This window comes from Hippocampus zosterae, chromosome 7 (assembly GCF_025434085.1).
Source record: "Hippocampus zosterae strain Florida chromosome 7, ASM2543408v3, whole genome shotgun sequence".
Lineage (NCBI taxonomy): Eukaryota > Metazoa > Chordata > Actinopteri > Syngnathiformes > Syngnathidae > Hippocampus > Hippocampus zosterae.
The window spans coordinates 12,834,392-12,855,588 of NC_067457.1; the positions used below are offsets into that span (position 1 = coordinate 12,834,392).

General features: G+C 43.5%; 2 protein-coding genes across 3 annotated transcripts in view; both read right to left on the minus strand.

Moving 5' to 3' along the window:
• LOC127604129 (uncharacterized) overlaps positions 1–21,197 on the minus strand; it is an 83,288-nt gene that overhangs the window by 32,185 nt on the left and 29,906 nt on the right.
• The window catches only part of LOC127604117 (transmembrane protein 94-like), a 119,823-nt gene that overhangs the window by 18,593 nt on the left and 80,033 nt on the right, over positions 1–21,197 (minus strand). For both annotated transcript variants that reach the window (XM_052071019.1, XM_052071018.1), the window contains exons 13-19: positions 20,696–20,869; positions 16,970–17,188; positions 16,513–16,825; positions 16,225–16,398; positions 7,171–7,273; positions 5,074–5,282; positions 787–968 (exon numbers count right to left, since the gene is read on the minus strand). In XM_052071019.1, coding sequence (XP_051926979.1) covers positions 787–968; positions 5,074–5,282; positions 7,171–7,273; positions 16,225–16,398; positions 16,513–16,825; positions 16,970–17,188; positions 20,696–20,869 — 1,374 coding nt within the window. The remainder of the gene's footprint in view (positions 1–786; positions 969–5,073; positions 5,283–7,170; positions 7,274–16,224; positions 16,399–16,512; positions 16,826–16,969; positions 17,189–20,695; positions 20,870–21,197) is intronic.

Sequence of the window (21,197 nt, forward strand, 5' to 3'; positions counted from 1 at the left end):
TGTTTCCTTAATTTATATGCCAGGATTCTCGTTGCTTTACTGCCCAGGTCATAGTAATTCCGTTTTAAGAAAATAATTTTTTTCTGAATGTCTATATCATAGATATGTTTTATCTGATTTTTAAATGCCTTAATTTCTTGGACCACCTCCGACTGAGCATTTTATTTGTGTTGTCTCTCTAATTGCTGCAATGATTTTTTCTGTCTGGATTTCTTTTGCGAAGCCAATTTTGAAATAATTTTCCCTCTCAAAACTGCCTTGCCTGCATCCCACACCATAATTGGGGACATTGCTCCGTTATCATTTTCTGACAAAAATAGTGAGATTTCCTCTTTTATTTCCTCCCTCCTCTTTCCCTTAAGTGCATTTAAGTTAAGCCTCCATGCACAAGGACCTTTATTATATTTTACTTGCAAATCCAAATAAACTGGGCTATGATCCGATAGGTCCATTCTTCCAATTTTACATGTTTTTATTAGGCCGAGATCTTTACTGTACATGAAAAAGTAATAAATCCTTGAATAAGTATTATGTGGCGCTGAGTAAAAAGTGTAATCTCTCATAGTTGGGTTAAGCTCTCTCCATACACTTATCTTTCGCCATTTTGCCCAGAAATTTGCTTCTGGATTCTAGGATTTAGGATACCTTTCTATTCCCTTGTTCTGTACTCACAAATGATGAAATTACAATATAAATTCTGTAGGATACAACACCTGTTGACAACAAACATTCCAAGAGCTGTCAAGAAAGACCCTTAGACATGAAGTGAGCTTGAGTTCTTTTTACCTTGCTACGAAGTTCGTCCTCCATGGAAAAGTACACAAATCGAATGCATGCAGTTATCAGAGCATCAATGAGCCGGATAGTGTCCAGCCGGGCCTGGAACTGGGATGACACCATGCCCATGAAGATTTGTCCACTCAAGGCTTGCACGCCATCGTCACATTCCATTCCTTCACCTATCCCTTCTATTAAAAAAAGGGAAAATTGTATTACACAGGGTACATAATTATTCGGCATATACAGTGGTACCTCAACTTACGAATGTCTCTTCATATGAAATGTTCTAGTTACGAAATGTCTCAACAGGAGAATATTGCCTATTATTATGAAATAAATTTCATGATAAGAAAAGTAAGAATACAGTTGGCCTGCCGCTCACAGCTCCGAGTTTCCTGAATGAAACATACTTATAGCTGCTCTGCCATTACCGAGCATCATTCTGGCAACCCATTGGGTAAGAGGGACTTCTCCCGTATGTGTCTGTGTGTAGATAGAGAGATGCGTGTCCATGCAGGTGTTCCGATAGTTTTACGTAAATGTGAATCATCCAGGAAAAGTGTTCACCAGTCGCGCGATCGCTCACTATGCGATCCTTGGACCTTTGCCTTGGAGATTTGTCGAAGGATTGTTAAAAGCAAACATCGTTGGATCAGTTCCTTGCATAACGCCAGGCAAAAAAACACTTCCGAGAGAGAACATGGACTAAACAGGGCAAAAAACAGAAATGACCATAATTTAAATTCTTTATTCTCTGTTTTTTACATTACAATTCATTACAATTTATTGTGCAAAAATCTAATTGTAACATGTATTAGTTACATATTTTGATGCATATTTATGCTTTAGGAAACATTTATGTCTGAATTTGGGGGGAGCTCGCCACAAATTAGGGCATTTACATGGAAAAAGCATCTCGACTTACATTTTCGAGTTAAGAAATTTCTTCCAGAACCAATAAATTTTGTAAGTACAGGTACATCTGAAAATTCATTCAGTTGACTTGACCAATGTCAAAACAAGCAATCCACTAATTTGTTGTGTACAAGTAGTAATGCGATAAGATGATTAAACATTTTTGTGGTTTCACTGTCATAACAACTCTCTAAGGGAAGACGTAACTCCAAAGTGGCCAGTAACAAAAATGAGTTTGACACTCCTGGACAGGCCTTCATGATGGAGACCACAAAATTTGTAAATTTCCACGAAACCCATTCAGGCCTGGCAAAATTTTCATTATTTTACTAGTCTATTGTGTAAGTCTTGGAAAATGCCTCATTAGTACCCCCTAAAAATAATTAACAAAGCAGCCACGTTTGTACTTTTGAACTAGATCTACGAAATTTTGCTGGTGCATATAACAGTCCAAGACTTACAAAAAGGTTTCTTGGAACCCTATGCTAAACCTAGCAGGAAGTCCGCCATTGACTTAAACATCCATTATTGCCATGACTGCAACCAAACTGCTGTAACTTGACCCACACAACACCTTCTTCACCAAGAAAACAACACTTCTTTTGAAGGCCGAAACATGCACAAAAGTCATAACATTTTGAAAACACATAAGGCCCAGCAACATCATCAATAAATTATTGGGTTAATTTGTGATATTTAAAATATAGCTCAACAATACACCACACAAATTTTTAGCGAAGCAGCTCTGGTTGTACGTGTCACTGAGATCGACAAGATTTTGGAGTTGAATTTTGGACTTTACAAGTTTTTCACGGTGAAAATAGCTCAGATTGAACGTTTCACCAAGATCGACAAAAAGTTAGAGGCATATGTAACAGCCCAAGACCGAAAGAAAAAACCCTCCAAACAAAATTCAACAAGCCTTTTTAAATTTATTTTAAACTTTTCCTCATTCTAGACCTTTTATAGAAATCATATTTTATCAAGCTACTTTTTCATTTTATGTTCTTGATTTTCGAAAAAAAAATCCAGTTTATATGTGCCATTATCCCAACGTGCCAATACCACAACGTGGCCAGTGCTACAAGGGCCTTTCACAGCTGCTCGCAGCTCTAATTGTAGTCTTAGGTTTAGTTTAAAATTTATTGCGCTTCAGATTCAAATCAATGAATTTAAATGTAATTGTCCAATTCAGATTCATTTCTTTCAATATAATGATTTAATTAATAATTCAGTTATGTAATTCAAATCCGTTCTTTTTTTCCCCCAATGCAGTTATTCAAGTTCAGCGATTCAAATTCAAATGAATTTTTCAGATTCGGCTCCTGGTGACAAATATTTCAGGCCATATAGGTTTGTTTTACTACTGTACTTTTGTATTTTAAACTATTTGGATCTGATTACATACGGTTGAGTCAAGAGAAGGTTTATAGAGCTAAAACATATTTTCCGTCCACATACTTCACCACATAACCCGGATTCCTCATCCAAATAGAAAGGACAGATAGGTGGACCACATGCATTTTTTACAGCATGTTTATTGTTATAACAAATGGTCATTTTATTCGTGCACATTTGGTCTTAACTCCTACCTCTCAGTTGCTTTCTTATCTTTGTTCCCTTTCTTCTTCACCCCGGCACAAATATGGTGGAGAATCGTCATGAAGGTACGCATCGAGACACTATCCTTATTTCGAATACCCAAAGCAGTAACAACATATGTGGGAATTCATACAAACAGTCTATATTTTTTTTTCTCTGTCTCCTTTCTTCTTTGTACATACATTCTTGCTGCTGGAGGCTGTAAATTTCCCCAGTGTGGGACGAATAAAGGATATCTTATCTTATCTTAAAATGCCCGAAGTCCAAAGTTACCACTTTTCAGGATAGTCAAATTTACCACTTTATTTGTTGGTCAAATATGTGCTTTCAAAGTTGATCGAAGAGCTTGTAGTGTTTGCAGGTTGTTCGCTCCCCTTAATGTTACTTAATAAGTACTTATTGTGAACTGATCCTGCTACTTGTTAGTTTCGGTGCACTACTGCTGTTAATTGTTTTGTCTGACACTAATCTGAATTTCTTGTTCTTGAGTTAAAGGTGATCTTATAAATCCGCATAAAATTACATCTATTCCGGTGTTATTTCTTGCGAAATATATGTGTTGAGTGACCAACTGTAGCCTATATTTAGGGTTTGCAGTTTAACGGTTTTATCTGTAATGGTCATCTAATGCAATCAATACTTACTGTACTGTAATTAGATTTACAGAATTCATTTTAGAATTAAATGCGTGTATTGGTAATGTGGCCTACACCATTTGGATAGTTGACTGAAAATAAATAAATAAAAACATGTTCAGTAGTTGAAACCAACCAGAATTGCAGAAAATTTGACCCCGCATTTGAAGACATTTGTTGAAAGAAACCCAGCATTATAGTTGATTTGACCAAGCTTCTTGGGGACAACATGTAACATATACATGTACCGTGTCTTCCGGACTATAAGTTGCAGTTTTTTTTTCATAGTTTGGGGTGCGATTTATACTCTGGAGTGACTTATGTGTGAAATTATTAACACATGATTATGTCATTTCACATGTTATTTTCATATTAAACCACAAGAGGGCGCTCTCTGCACGTGTTGATAAATTGACGATGAGTCTGACGTAAGAGACGTAGAAGAGGAAGCATCTACGTCCCGAGTTGGGGGAGTTGTTTAAAAGTGACACAGGATGAAGATTTCATTGGATTTAGTGATTTGGAGTGAAACTGATAGCTTTGTAAACGTGTTAGCATGTTCTTTATGCTAGAGGTATCTGAATAACCCTTAATATGTTACGTCGTTACTGACATTGCCAGGCATGTAACATTAGTATACCGTACACTTATTCAGCCTGTTGTTCTCTATTTTATTTTTATTTTAAATTGCCTTTCAAGGTGACGTATGTTTTTGGTGTTGGATTTTATCAAATAAATTTCCCCCCCAAAATGCGACTTATATTCTAGTGCGACTTATGTGTTTTTTCCTTTTTAATTATAATTATGCATGTTTTGCCTAGTTGAAACAATCCAGCAATGTAACTGATTTACTCTTCATTTTAATCCCCTAAAAACCTCTTTTTACTCCTGTGTACCCGTGGGCGACAAGGTCCGCATTAGAACACGTGACCGACGCATTGTGCTGCGTAGCATGTCTCAGACATGTCTGAAAAAAAACATCCAGTATGTAAAATTGGTCATATAGTTAAGACCATGAGAGTGACCGACACTCCCACTTCATGAGTTACTGGTAACTCATAATGTACTTTGCACCCCTGCTAGAACTCATCAGTTCCAACGCAACTTGCCCAACTGGTATTGGGGTGCTCAAGATACATACCGTCTGAGCTCCAACTGTTCCTGCTGGAAGGATGCTTGTTAGGGGTGGATGAGGACAGCTCCAGGCCTGAAAATAGACAGGGACCAGATGCCAACTCCACACACTTGCCATTCAACTGGCTCGACAATGAACCTTGCATGGGTTTATATGCAAAGGCTGAGCAGTAACCAGACAGACAGGCACGCTGGTAGAAGTCCAGAATCTTTTTTCTAGAAAGCAGAAATGGGACAAGATCGGATGGATAAATCAGGATTTAATGCTCTAAATTCATCTACCTGTATTTTACGTGCCTCCAAGTAATATTGGTTGGCTTAAAAATATACAACCACAGCTATTTAGTTTTTAGGAAATTGTTCTCAAAAGAATAAGTACAGGGGTAGGGAAGTACGGGTCCTCGAGAGCCATATCCTGCATGTTTTAGATCACTACTGACTCCGGTCCACCTGATTCAAACGATCAGTTCTGTAGATGCCTGATCAATTGAATCAGGTGTGTTGGAGCCCCTCTTTTTAAAAAGGGGGACCGGAGGGTGTGTTCCAACTACAGAGGGATCACACTCCTATTCAGGGGTGCTGAAGAGGAGGGTCCGTCAGGAAGTCGAGCCTCAGATTGAGGAGGAGCAGTGTGGTTTTCGTCCCGGCCGTGGAACAGTGGACCAGCTCTACACCCTTAGCAGGAGTCCTCGAGGGTATGTGGGAATTCGCCTAACCAGTCTACATGTGTTTTGTGGACTTGGAGAAGGCGTTTGACCGTGTCCCTCGGGGAGTTCTGTGGGGGGTGCTTTGAGGGTATGGGGTACCGAACCCCCTGATACGGGCTGTTCGGTCACTATACCACCGATGTCAGAGTTTGGTTCGCATTGCCGGCAGTAAGTCGGAATCGTTTCCAGTGGCGGTAGGACTCCGCTAAGTCTGCCCTTTGTCACCTTTATGGAAAGAATTTCTAGGAGCAGCCGAAGCGATGAGGGGGTCCGTTTTGGGGGCCTCAGTATTGCATCCCTGCTTTTTGCAGATGATGTGGTGCTGTTGGCTCCTTCAAACAGGGCTCTCCAACTCTCACTGGAGCGTTTCGCAGCCGAGTGTGAAGCGGTCGGGATGAAGATCCACACCTCCAAATCTGAAACCATGGTCCTCAGTCTGAAAAGGGTGGAGTGCACCCTCCGGGTCGGGGGGGAGATCTTTCCCCAAGTGGAGGAGTTTAAGTATCTTGGGGTCTTGTTCACGAGTGAGGGCAGGAGGGAGCGAGAGATCAACAGGCGGATCGGTGAAGCGTCTGCTGTGATGCGGATATGGTATCAGTCTGTCGTGGTGAAGAAGGAGCTGAGCCAAAGGGCGAAGCTCTCAATTTACCGGTCGATCTACGTTCCAACCCTCATCTATGGTCACGAGCTATGGGTCGTGACCAAAAGAACAAGATCCCGGATAAAAGCGGCCGAAATGAGTTTTCTCCGCAGGGTGTCCGGGCTCTCCCTTAGAGATAAGGTGAGAAGCTCAGTCATCCGGGAGGGGCTCAGAGTCGAGCCGCTTCTCCTCCACATCGAGAGGAGCCAGATGAGGTGGCTTGGGCATCTGATCCGATGCCTCCTGAACGCCGCCCTGATGAGGTGTTCCGGGCATGTCCCACCGGGAGGAGACCCCGAGGAAGACCCAGGACACCCTGGAGAGACTATGTCACCCAGCTTGACTGGGAACGACTCGGGATCCTCCGGGGAGAGCTGGAAGAAGTAGCTAGGGAGAGGGAAGTCTGGGCTTCCCTGCTAAAGCTGTTGCCCCCGCGACCCGGCCCCGGATAAGCGGTAGATGATGGATGGATGGATGGATGGATGGATGGATGGATGGATGGATGGATGGATGGGTGTTGGAGTCATTAGTCTTCTAAAACTGGCAGGATATGGCTCTCGAGGTGCCATAGTTCCCCACCCTGGAATAAGCAGGATATTAAACTAAAATGAGTACCATGTATTGATCTTTCAAAATCACCTCACCTTAAAAAGACAAACACATAAGTCAAAAAAAGCAAAAAACAAACAAAAAAAACTACACAGCTTTCTCAGTGCGCTTTTTAATACTTATACAAAGAAAAAAATTCAACGTGTACCTGTCAGAACCTAAAAGAGGGTAAATATCAGCACCATCCCAAAAGTCAGTGCTGGCCTCCAAGATGAGATCAGCTGAGCCATGTGACAACATCTGGACACTCTCTGAAAACAAAGAGGATCGAACAACATCGGCATTTGCAAATATACATAGTCAGGCAAGTCTTCTTTTTACTGAAATCTGAACAATTTTGGTGCGCGATGATGAGCCCATTGGCGGTTGAGGAGAAAGTATTGCGACAATTAATAGCATATTTTGACCACAGGTATCACATGGCATGACAGTGCTACTGTTTTCTCCCCGCTACGCATGATCTCATGGGTGCACATACTATACAGCAGCGGACCCGAACCATTTTTCATGTCAGACATTTTCAGCCTTTAAGGCTGGACAAATAAAATAATATGATATGACCTGTGTGAAAACTGCGTCGACCTCACAGTGCAGAGGTTTTGGGTTCGATCCCAGCTCCGACCTTCCTGTGTGCAGTTTGCATGTTCTCCCCGTGCCTGCGTGGGTTTTCTCTGGGTAATCCGACTTCCCATTCCAAAAACATGCATAGCAGGCTGATTGAACACTTGAAATTGTCCCGAGGTGTGAGTGTGAGCGTGGATGGTTGTTCGTGTTTGTGTATCCTGCTATTAGCTGGTGTTAAGGAATTTATTCCTCACTGTGATTTTCTAGCTCCTCTCTGTTGTTGAATCTGTTTAAACACTTGAAAGAATTACTGTGATTACAATCACCTTTAGTGCCCCTTGACCCTCCCCACTTTTAGGACCCGTCCAGAGGACATGTTTAACATCAAAAGAGGAACCGTTATCTCAAGTATCTGTGTTGCAGCCATCACATCAAAGCTCAGACCGAAGACAATAGGGGGTGGTGGTGGTGGAGCCTTGTGGGGATATAGCGGATCAGAAAATGGTTAGATGGATGGATGGACCTCCGTGAAAACTGGTATTTTCAAAACATAATAATAGACACGAAACATGACACGAAGAATTCCTAACTGGCCGCAACACGTCACGTGAGTTGCTACGCATTGGAGCAGCAACAGTAAAGTCAACATTTCTCTCGTGTGAAGCTTTCCCACATTTGAAAGTAAAGAACAGAGCGAAACATGGTGGCAGCGCGTGTGTAGAAATTGGCGACGTGAAGAGGGGGCTGGACGAAACGCTAGCTCGTTAGCACGGAAGCTAACCGCAGACGTTAGCACGGAAGCTAACTGCGAAAAGTCGCTACGCAGCTGGAACCCACGACCAGAGACCAACCAACAAAACGCCAGCGAGCGTGAGGGAGCCGTAAACCCACTTGCCACGTTAGAAACACCCAGCAGCAAGCCTACTGGACACGTCACAAACTAGCATACAACCGGGTAGCAACGAGACCCGACAAAATGCCACCCAAACAGAAGCAAGACACAAAGCAGGAAGATGATTCCCTGACCCTCACTCAAGTAAATGAATTACTCCAGCAACAAAAAGAACTTCTTACGGCGCTCTTGCAACAACAACAGGAAAATTTCAAAGGATTTGTCAAGATGATAATAGACTCAACAAACTCACAACTTGACACTTTTACCAGGGAAGTCCAAGAAATAAAAACCAGCATCAACTTTACCCAAAAAGAGGTAGACGACATTAAAAAAAATCTAATCTGTCAAACTGGCCATTCCAAAGACATGCAAACAGAATTCTACAAAGTATGTGACGGCATGCTTGTATTAACAGACAAGGTGGACTACTTGGAAGGACAGTCAAGAAGAAACAACTTAGTAATTGATGGAATTGAGGAAAAACCGGGAGAAACGTGGACTGAAACAGAGGAAAAAGTTTAAAAAATCCTTAAGGAGAAACTGCTGATACAGGGGCAAATTGAGGTGGAGAGAGCTCACCGCACAGGAAGACAAGAGCCTGGAAGACCTCGACCAAGGCCAGTTGTGGTGAAATTTCCAAGATACAAGGACAGATCAAGGATCCTACAAAAAGCAAAATACTTAAAAGGCTCCAACATCTACATCAACGAAGACTTTACAGATGCTGTACGACAAAAAAGAAAAGAGCTCCTCCCAAAATTAAAAGCTGCACGTGACAGAGGGGAAACTGCCTACTTAAGACATAACAAACTTAGTGTCCACCCCCGCACCAGTACTCCAACACAACAGGCTCGAGTTCAACACCATCAAGCAGCATACTGAGAAATTTTCACCACCCGACAATAAAAATTCTGACCCTACTGAAGCAGGAAATTCACATACCAAAAAACATGGACTTCAAATCCTTTGATGACCCTTCCAACCCTTTGATGACTTCCAACCCTACTGACCACAAGACGTTTGACACTGAGAACAACTTGGACCCGGACAATAACTTTTTCAAGACCGACCGACCGCGAGGGAGCCAGCGACGACCGACCGTGAGGGAGCCACTGATGACCGCGAGGAAGCCAGCGACGACTGCAGGGAAGCCAGCGACCGTGATGAAGCCGGGAGACAACCAGCCTGCGACCACCGTGAGGGAGCCAACGACGACCGCAAGGGAGCCAGAGACGACCGAGAGGAAACCAGCGACGACTGCAGGGGAGCCAGTGACCGCGAGGGAGCCGGGAGACAGCGAGCCTGAGGCAGCCGGGAGACAACAGCCAGCGCGCGTGAGAGAGCCGGGAGGCAGCCAGCCGGCGAGCGTGAGGGAGTCGGCGACGACCGCAAGGGAGCCAGCGACCACGAGGGACCCAGTGATGACGGCGAGAGAGCGAGCGACGACAGCGAGGGAACCAACGACGGCCGTGAGGGAGCCAACGACGACCACGTGGGAGCGGGAAATTCACATCCCAAAAACATGAACTTCCAACCCTTTGAAGATATTGACTATAAGCCATTCGATCCCGAGAACAATTTGGACCCAGACAATAACTTCTTTAACAACAAACAAAGGTTAACAAACTCTGACTATTACCTGGATGAACAATTCAACACTAATATAAAATTGGAAAATGCACTTTCGGTAATACACTTAAACAGTAGAAGTCTCTATAAAAACTTCACAAAAATTAAAGAATACCTGACTAAATTCAATAAATTTAAAATAATTGCCCTATCAGAAACTTGGCTTGATGAAGATAAAACAACTGAAATGGAAATAGAAGGTTATGAAATGTTTGCAACTAATAGAGAAAACAAAAAAGGAGGGGGGGGGGGTTGCAATATATGTAGACAAAGCACTTAAATGCAGTAAAATCGAGAGATTGACAAAAACAATAGAAAACCTAATGGAATGTCTAACCATTGAAATACACAATAAAAAGGCATCAAATATCATCATAAGCTGCATCTATAGGACACCAGGAACATGTATTGACACATCCAATAAAAAACTAACAGATATGCTCAGTTACTACAACGATAAGAAAACACGAATAATATGTGGTGACTTTAACATTGACTTATTAAACCCAAATAGACACAAAAAAAAAACAACTGACTTCATAAATACTATGTACAGCAATAGCTTTTTCCCAGTAATCCTGAAACCTAGCAGAATAACAGTTGACACGGCCACATTGAAAGATAACATATTTATAAATAAGATTGATTATAAAATGGAAAGTGGACTTCTCATTAATGACATAAGTGACCATCTACCTGTTTTTGCAGTTTTTCATAATTATTTCGATAGAAAAGCTAAATCAACAACTCGTATAACAGAAATAAGACTAAGGACCCAACGTTCCATCGATGCCTTTAAGCAAGACCTAGAAAAACAAAACTGGACCGAGGTCTACTCAAACGAAGACCCAAATACAGCGTTTGAAGTATTTCAGTCTACCATAATCTCCTTATATGATAAACATTTTCCATTAACTAAAGTCTCCAAAAAGTATTAAGACCCAAGTAAGCCATGGATAACGAAAGGCATAGAAAACGCATGTAAAAAGAAAAACAATTTATATAAATTGTTTTTAAAATTCAGAACTGAAGAAGCAGAAAAAAATATAAGACCTATAAAAATAAACTAGTAAATATTATAAGAACCAGTAAAAGAGATCATTATTTTTCACTATTAGAGCAGAATAAAGGTAACACACAAGAAATATGGAAAATACTTAACCAAGTAATCAGAAATGGTCCTAAAAAATTTGATTGTCCAGAGTATTTTATCAAAGGTAAAAATACTATTTTGGAAAAAACTGCAGAAATAGCAACTGAATTTAATGAGTATTTTGTCAACATCGGCAGTAACCTAGCAAAACAAATTCCTGATCCAACAAACCTGCTTGAAATAGATAGATACGTAGAAAAAAACCTCCTCCACGATGTTCCTTACTGCTGTAAAACAAGGAGAAGTATCAAATATTATAAAAACTTAAAAATAAAAAGTCAACTGATTGCTTTAATATTGATATGACAATATATGTCATCTTATATATAAATGATATCTGCAAGGTCTCAAAACTATTTAAATGTTTCCTATTTGCTGATGATACAACTTTCTACTGTTCTGGAATAAATCTGAAACAGCTCCTGATAACCGTAGAAAACAAATTAAAAAACTGGTTCGACAGAAATAAATTGTCACTTAATCTGAAAAAATCGAAGTTAATTGTTTTTGGCACAAGACCAATCAAACACCAAGCTAAAATTATGGTAAACTCAATTGAAATAGAAAGAGCGTATGAAACCAAGTTTCTCGGATTAGTAATAGACTCAAAACTATGTTGGAAACCACATATCGATAACGTAAAAAGAAAAATAGCCAAGACCGTAGGGATCCTCTACAAAACCAAGGAAGTGCTAAATAAGAGATCTTTGTACACATTATACACTTCATTATTATTACCATATATGACCTACTGTGTGGAAATATGGGGAAATGACTGCAAAACAAACACACTCCCTATTCTCAAACTACAAAAAAAGCAATTCGAATTATTAATAGATCAAAATATACGGAACCCACAAATCCACTATTTATCAAATTAAATACGATGAAATGTTATGACCTGGTTGACTTGAAAATCGCCCAATTAATGTACAAAGCACACAATAACCTGCTCTGCCAAAACATTCAGAAGTTTTTCGAAATTCGAGTAAGCAACTATGAATTAAGAGGTACCAACTTATTCAAAAAACTCAAAACAAGAACAAACATTAAGCAAAGAAGTGTATCTAGCAAAGGTGTAAATCTGTGGAATAATCTCGAAACGGACCTAAAAATGAGTAAATCGCTTGCTGAGTTCAAAAACAAATTCAAAAAAATAGTACAAACAACCTACATCAATCAGAGTAAAAATGATAAATTCTAAACATTAAATATAATGATAAATCAGAACTAAGTAGATAAATAGAGAAAGGTATTGAAATAACCATTATGAATACTAGAGAAAATTGACACAAGAGTGCCAGGGTGAGGATGTATATAATCCCGATACAAACCAAAAGTTGTAAAAATATCACGGTTAAGGGTAAAGTATGAGCCTTAAAAACACTCTCTGGTTGCTATAGTAATATTAAATGTGCCTTCAAAATGAGATACAACGCAGATACAAAGTGCATGAAAAATACGACTCACCATCGCCGCATATTATGCAGAGTGGGCTCAGTGTGTGGGAATCTCCCGTTGAGATAAATCCGTATTGTACGTCGGACTCCTGATACTGTCTATTAAATGTAGCCTTCTTTTTCTTGCAAGTCGTATCTCCTGGCTGGACCTTTTCCCCTTCCCAAAGAAACTTTCCAAAGACGTTTGGGTCGGGTGCAATGTGAGCTGGGCGGCAGCCAAAGGCGGGGACCCTGGCGGTCCGATCCTCGGCTGCAGAAGCTTGCTCTTGGGACATGGAATGTCACCTCTCTGGCAGGGAAGGAGCCCGAGCTGGTGTGTGAGGCAGAGAATTTCCGACTGGATATAGTCGGACTTGCCTCCACACACAGCCTGGGTTCTGGTACCAGTTCTCTCGAGAGGGGTTGGACTCTCTTCCACTCTGGAGTTGCTCATGGTGAGAGGCGCAGAGCAGGTGTGGGCATACTCATCGCCCCCCGGCTCAGTGCCTGTACATTGGAGTTCACACCGGTAGACGAGAGGGTTGCCTCCCTCCGCCTTCGGGTGGGTGGACGGGTCCTGACTGTTGTTTGTGCATATGCACCAAACAGCAGCTCAGCATACCCACCCTTTTTGGAGTCCCTGGAGGGTGTGCTGGAGAGTACTCCTGCTGGGGACTCCCTTGTTCTGCTGGGGGACTTCAATGCTCACGTGGGCAATGACAGTGAGACCTGGAGGGGCGTGATTGGGAGGAACGCCCCCCCCGATCAGAACCCGAGTGGTGTTTTGTTATTGGACTTCTGTGATCGTCACGGATTGTCCATAACGAACACCTTGTTCAAACATAAGAGTGTCCATATGTGCACTTGGCACCAGGACACCCTAGGCCGCAGTTCGATGATCGACTTTGTAGTTGTATCATCGGATTTGCGGCCGCATGTTCTGGACACTCGGGTGAAGAGAGGGGCGGAGCTGTCAACTGATCACCACCTGGTGGTGAGTAGGCTCCGATGGTGGGGGAAGATGCCGGTCCGTCCTGGCAGACCCAAACGTATTGTGAGGGTTTGTTGGGAGCGTCTGGCGGAATCCCCTGTCAGAAGGAGTTTCAACTCCCACCTTCGACAGAGCTTTTTCCATGTTCCGGGGGAGGCAGGGGACATTGAGCCCGAGTGGACCATGTTCCGTGCCTCTATTGTTGAGGCGGCCAATCTGAGTTGTGGCCGTAAGGTGGTTGGTGCCTGTCGTGGCGGCAACCCCCGTACTCGCTGGTGGACACCAGCAGTAAGGGATGCCGTCAAGCTGAAGAAGGAGTCCTATCGAGCCTTTATGGCCTGTGGGACCCCAGAGGCAGCTGACGGGTATCGATTGGCCAAGCGGGCCGCGGCTTCGGTGGTCGCCGAGGCAAAAACCCGAGCGTGGGAAGAGTTCGGTGAGGCCATGGAAGCCGACTTCCGGACGGCTTCCGAGGAAATTCTGGTCCACCATCCGACGTCTCAGGAGGGGGAAGCAGTGCACCACTAACACTGTGTACAGTGGGGATGGGGCGCTGCTGACTTCGACTCGGGACGTTGTGAACCGGTGGGCAGAGTACTTCGAAGACCTCCTCAACTCCACCAACACGCCTTCCTTGGAGGAAGCAGAGCCTTGGGACTCTGAGGTGGGCTCTCCTATCTCTGTGGTTGAAGTCACCGATGTGGTTAAAAAGCTCCTCGGGGGCAAGGCCCCGGGGGTGGATGAGATCCGCCCGGAGTTCCTCAGGGCTCTGGATGTTGTGGGGCTGTCCTGGTTGACACGCCTCTGCAACATCGCGTGGACAACAGGGAGAGTGCCTCTGGATTGGCAGACCGGGGTGGTAGTCCCTCTTTTTAAAAAGGGGGACCGGAGGGTGTGTTCCAACTACAGAGGGATCACACTCCTCAGCCTCCCTGGTAAGGTCTATTCAGGGGTGCTGGAGAGGAGGGTCCGTCAGGAAGTCGAGCCTCAGATTGAGGAGGAGCAGTGTGGTTTTCGTCCCGGCCGTGGAACAGTGGACCAGCTCTACACCCTTAGCAGGGTCCTTGAGGGTATGTGGGAATTCGCCCAACCAGTCTACATGTGTTTTGTGGACTTGGAGAAGGCGTTTGACCGTGTCCCTCGGGGAGTTCTGTGGGGGGTGCTTCGTGGGTATGGGGTACCGAACCCCCTGATACGGGCTGTTCGGTCACTATACCACCGATGTCAGAGTTTGGTTCGCATTGCCGGCAGTAAGTCGGAATCGTTTCCAGTGGAGGTAGGACTCCGCCAAGGCTGCCCTTTGTCGCTGATTCTGTTCATAACTTTTATGGACAGAATTTCTAGGCGCAGCCGAAGCGTTGAGGGGGTCCGTTTTGGGGGCCTCAGTATTGCATCCCTGCTTTTTGCAGATGATGTGGTGCTGTTGTCTCCTTCAAACGGGGCTCTCCAACTCTCACTGGAGCGTTTCGCAGCCGAGTGTGAAGCGGTTGGGATGAAAATCAGCACCTCCAAATCTGAAACCATGGTCCTCAGTCGGAAAAGGGTGGAGTGCCCCCTCCGGGTCGGGGAGGAGATCTTACCCCAAGTGGAGGAGTTCAAGTATCTTGGGGTCTTGTTCACGAGTGGGGGTAGGAGGGAGCGGGAGATCGACAGGCGAATCGGTGCAGCGTCTGCTGTGATGCGGACGTTGTATCGGTCTGTCGTGGTGAAGAAGGAGCTGAGCCAAAAGGCGAAGCTCTCAATTTACCGGTCGATCTACGTCCCAACCCTCACCTATGGTCACGAGCTATGGGTCGTGACCGAAAGAACGAGATCCCGGATACAAGCGGCTGAAATGAGTTTTCTCCGCAGGGTGTCCGGGCTCTCCCTTAGAGATAAGGTGAGAAGCTCAGTCATCCGGGAGAGGCTCAGAGTCGAGCCGCTTCTCCTCCACATCGAGAGGAGCCAGATGAGGTGGCTTGGGCATCTGATTCGGATGCCTCCTAAGCGCCTCCCCGGTGAGGTGTTCCGGTCATGTCCCACCGGGAGGAGACCCCGAGGAAGACCCAGGACACGCTGGAGAGACTATGTCACCCAGCTTGCCTGGGAACGACTCGGGATCCCCCGGGGAGAGCTGGAAGAAGTAGCTAGGGAGAGGGAAGTCTGGGCTTCCCTGCTAAAGCTGTTGCCCCCGCGACCCGGCCCCGGATAAGCGGTGGATGATGGATGGATGGATGGATGGTTTCTTTTTTACTAATTTTGCTCGCTCCTGGGTTTCATTTTAGCTGTAACCTATCACATAACCAAGAAGGGTGCCTTGACCTGCGTCATGAGTGACATACAGGCGGATGTAACAGAGAAGCCGCTAATTTTTCAAAATAAAACATCTTTCAGATTCCGAAATGTATGAAACGGAAGGAATGTAAGTTCTTTCTTCTTTTTGTGCGGCCTGGTACCAAATGACCTGTTAATGGCCTGCGGCGCGCGGGTTGGGGACCTCTGCTGTACAGTATTCATAATCTGATTGAAAGCTGTCAAAAAGAAGCACTCACCTGAGGAAGAGTCTCGTACAAAAAGAGATATCAGGTGGGAGATAGGGGGCTGACGTTTGGTGATGTAATGCAAACGGCGCGAAGGCACATCTTTTGTAAGTTCGCTAGTCGGCAATTGGTAAAGAGCCAAGTGGCTCTCCTGTTCAAACATCTCCCTTGCACCAGGAGTGAAACCTGACGCACACAAAACAGTGTACATATAGTATTATGCCAAAATTTGACATTTTTTGTTCAGATGTATGGATTTTCAAAGCAGATTCAAAGTTGGGGAGGGGGGGGATTGTTTACCTATGAGCCTGGAAAGCTCACAGAGCCCCCAAGGAACACAAACGGGTTGCATACTGCCATGGCTCTCTTGCAGTGCCAAGTTAGACAAATGATCTGAGAAGCAGCAGAGCTGTTGAGTGACATTATTGTTGCAGAGGTTGAGCATGATGTTGAGGCCGAGCGGCTTCAGCGAAGGCAAGTGACACTGCCACGATAGGTCATCAAACTGAATGCTTGCTGGATTTTGCTGGTCTTGAGAAAGACTCAACATCTCCAGGTGGTAGTCACACACATAATCGTCTGCCTCAGTTTCTTGGCAATCCAAAAGAAATTCCTGGAGAAGGTGAAACAGAAGGCACATATACACTATGACCATGATGATGACTAATTAGGTGTTTGAGTGCCACAATATATTTTAGCTAACCATCTTGAATATATATAAAACAGTAGAGTTTTAGTTTTGATTTTAAAATTTCACCTGGGTTTGGTCCTCGGCTCCCTCTGTATGACGACTGAAGCTCACATTAGACCCAGAGTTGTGTTTGATCCGACTATTTACAGGTTGGCAGGAACGCTCGTACATTAGTGTGTCTGTTGAATGAGCCATATCATATGGCGTCTCTCTGGGCTCAGATATTTCCCCAATTTGGGTGGTGGGGTCCTCCGGTAAACAAAGGAGAGCATCCACCTCTTGGTTCTGTTCAGCAGTTAAACACAGGAATAAATTCAACCTTTTCAACAATCACAGGAAGTATCACGCCTACTTAATTTATCATTGTTTTTTTGGGGGGAAAAATGTTTATTATTAGGGCAGGAGGATAGAAACCACTGAATATTTTCTTCTCCCTATACACTTAACTTGCAGCTTATGTTCCAAACAACACTGCACAATTTCCCTGGAACTCATTACGCTGATACACTCACAGATCATATGACACAGCTAATGGCTAACAAAATGGAGGAATCGGATGAAACCATGTTGCGTGGAGTGATGGAAGGAAAATCTGATTCAGAACTACTAGATGCAAGCCTTGACAAAAATGTGGTTTTGTGGAAATTGTGAGAAGAGGAATTTGCATTCTACCTAAATGCTTCACCCATAGCCCGTCCAGCATATTTTTGAGGATGCTCAAGCACTCCTAAAGATATATAGCATTCCTGAAAAATCTTTGTGTGTGTATATATATATATTCTAAACTGCATGTTGTTTATAAGAAACTAGAAAGTTGTGAAAAACACACAAGTACATGATACAATACACCCCTTCTGCTTCAAAAAATGGTTTGATCCACTTCACCCCTCCCACCTCTGCTTTAGACGTCCAAGTGCCAAGCACCCGCCATGCCAACACATTATCATCCTTACTAGGTTGCTTTCCGTTTGCTGCATTTACCATTTGAACAAGTTGCTAGGTAGGTTGCTAACTTTTTTTGTTTGTTTTTTTGTTTGTTTTCGAGCTAGGAACAACTACAGGTGTTGGAACAGCAGATCTACCACTTTTTAATGTGATGCCCTTTGCCACTTTTTGATTGGAATGAGATAAACATGCATATTTGATGTGCATGTGTTAATAATCGAGGCAATCGTGCTACCGTTGTCGAGAAAACTGAACTGTGTATGTGTGTGTGAGTGTGTATGTGTGTGTATGTGCGTGTATGTGCGTGTGTGCAAAGACAGATGCCTCATGAATAGCGTATTGGCCTGAATATAAGACGGTATTTTTTTGCATTGAAACAAGACTGAAAAAGTGGGGGTTGTCTTATATTCGGAGTCTAGACATTATACCCATTCATGACGCTAGACGGCGCCAGATATCATTGAAGCGAATGCTGAACTTGACTCCCCAGGCCAAAGTGAACCCCTGTCCCTAAGAATAAAAATAAAAATAGCGATAGCACGAAGGAGAAAAATAAAAAATAGTAAGAAAGAAAAGAGAAGAACATAATAGAAGAGATAACAGAAAATGGAGAAACGTAGCAACAATCTGGAGAAAAGTGTGTTCGAAGATCGGCCAGGTTAACCGGCAGCTGAGGAGAAGCTATGATGTAATTTACATTTCAAAAACTAGAAGCCATTCATTTATGAATGTGATTGCACTTCAGTTTACATAATTAAATGTTCAGATATTAAGATTTGAATGAGGCAAAACAACATGTTTTTTCTCTCAAATATATTATTATAATCATTTGTTTCAGATGTACTGTAATTATTTTCTGTATAAAAAATAATTTGGTGTTTAATTTTGGTGTTTTCAAACTTGAGGCTTGAAAAAGAGGGGGTCATCTTATAATCAGGGCCATCTTATATTTGGGCCTACACGGTATATGAATGCTTTTTTTGCAAAAAAATTGCCAAGTTAAGGTGAGAGTAGGCCTATAAGTTTAGTATAAATGTTCTGTCCTTGGGAGCATCTGGTGGAATCCCCTGTCAGAAGGAGTTTAAACTCCAACCTCTGGCAGAGCTTTTCTCACGTCCTGAGGGAGGCAGGGGACATTGAGTCCGAGTGGACCATGTTCCATGCTTCTATTGTTGATGCGGCCAACCTGAGTTGTGGCCGTAAGGTGGTTGGTGCCTGTCGTGGCGGCAACCCCCTTACGTGCTAGTGGACACCGGCAATAAGGCATGCTGTCAAGCTGAAGAAGGAGTCTTATCGGGCCTTTATGGCCTGTAGGAGCCCAGAGGCAGCTGATGGGTATCGACTGGCTAAGCGGAACGTAGTTTCAACGGTCGCCAAGGCAAAAACTCGGGTGTGGGAAGAGTTCGGTGAGGCACCGTCCGACGTCCCTCTCTCTGGAATGACCACTCACTGAACATTCGTCAAGCCCCCTCGGTGCCCATCTTTAAAACGCGCCTTTTCTTCAGCATGACTCAGATTTGATCTTAAGTTTTACTGTTTGGTGCTTCTACCATCTTTGTTGCTGATTTATTGCTTTACTGTTGAATATTAGTTGCTCCATGTACAACACTTTGTATGCAGCAATGGCTGTTTGAAAGTGCTCTATAAATACAGTTGAGTTGAGAGTTGAGTTGAGTCTCAGGAAAGGGAAGCAGTACACCATTAACACTGTGTACATTGGCAATGGGGCGCTCAACTCGGGACGTTGTGATTCGGGGGACAGAATACTTCGAAGACCTCCTCAACTCCACAAACAGTCCCTCCTGAGAGGAAGCAGAGTCTGGGGACTCGAGGTGGGCTCTACTATCTCTTGAGGTCACCAGTGCGGTTAAAAAGCTCCTCAGTGGCAAAGCCCCAGGTGTGGATCAGATCCGCCCGGAATTCCTCAAGGTTTTGTATGTTGTCGGGCTGTCTTGTTTGACACGCCTCTGCAAAATCGTGTTGTCATCGGGGAGAGTGCCTCTGGATTGCCAGACCGGGGTAGTGGTCCTTCTTTTTAAAAAGGGGGACCGGAGGGTATGTTCTGACTCCAGAGGTTTCCAATGCTTTGTAATGGTGTTCTTTTTTTGGGGTATTATTTTAATTTTTTTATCACCAACGTTTAAGATTACAAATTCCATCACATCAGTGAAACATGCCACAAAGTGCACTTGCTGTTTTGCCACATGAGGCTGAAAGCTTTTTAAACAATGCCTGCAAGTTTTAAGGCATACAGTTAGGCATACACTTCTGTACTGTCATACTGTATAAAGCCACTTGTTGATTCTCATGCATGCAGAAGACCTCTGCAGGTGCCTTATGAAAGCCCTTCGTAAAGGTAAACTGATATTCGTAAGGTACACTAACTTTACCTTCATGGTAAGGAAGCCATGTCAGATTAAAGTACCGGTAAGTAAAATTAACCCAATTGGTCTTTTGAAAAAGGTACGCGTGACAATGATGACGCAACAGTGCGTCTGAAATGCTCCTATACTTTCAACATGCCTTTTTTGACACATTCTCTTCCCGCTTGGTCAATCACACATGCCAAATAAACTTTTGAATGTATGGACAAAGTGAAGAAGAAAATGCAAAATGCCAGTCGAGCTCAGGTTAAAATGTTTTTCATTCATTTGCTGTGCGCAATTGAGCATGCACAAAGCCTTAGAGGTAGAACAATTGTTATGATGGATTATTCATAAAGATTGACATGCGCTTGTGTTTAGGGTAGGGGTCTGGGTTCAAAAACATGTTTTTGCCCTGGGGTTTATAACCATGATGTTCCACCTCTGGACGGTCGTGTTCATCTCTCGGTCATTCGGAAAGTACCTTATCCCTGTCTTCATCTGTCTCCACTTTGCAGTAGGAGTTCACTGACAGGCCATCCATTAGATCCTCCTGGCTGGTTTGAGGTGGCTCCACTCTTCCACTGAAGAACAGTACAGTCTCAGGGCTTGGATTCGGCCATGACAGTATTCCCTGTTTATCCACACAGCACAATACCTGCACACAGACATGTCAGCAAAAAAAAGTATGTGAACCGTTTGAAATTACTTTACCTTTATTTCTGCATGAAATGGTCAGAACGTGATCTTTAATTGTATTAAACGGGTGCTCAAATTCCAGTAAAATGATATCAAATACAGAGTGAGGGATGAAGCAAATCACAGGGCCCAAAATTAAGGACTATCAACATCAAGAGGCACTCAGGAGTCAATCTGGTGTCCGATGGTTGAGTTGTTACTTTGGCTACTAATTGCTAACTTGATTGACTGTTCAATAGTTGTAAACAAGTCAAGGAAGTCATGAGATACGCCAAATTCCTTGCTCC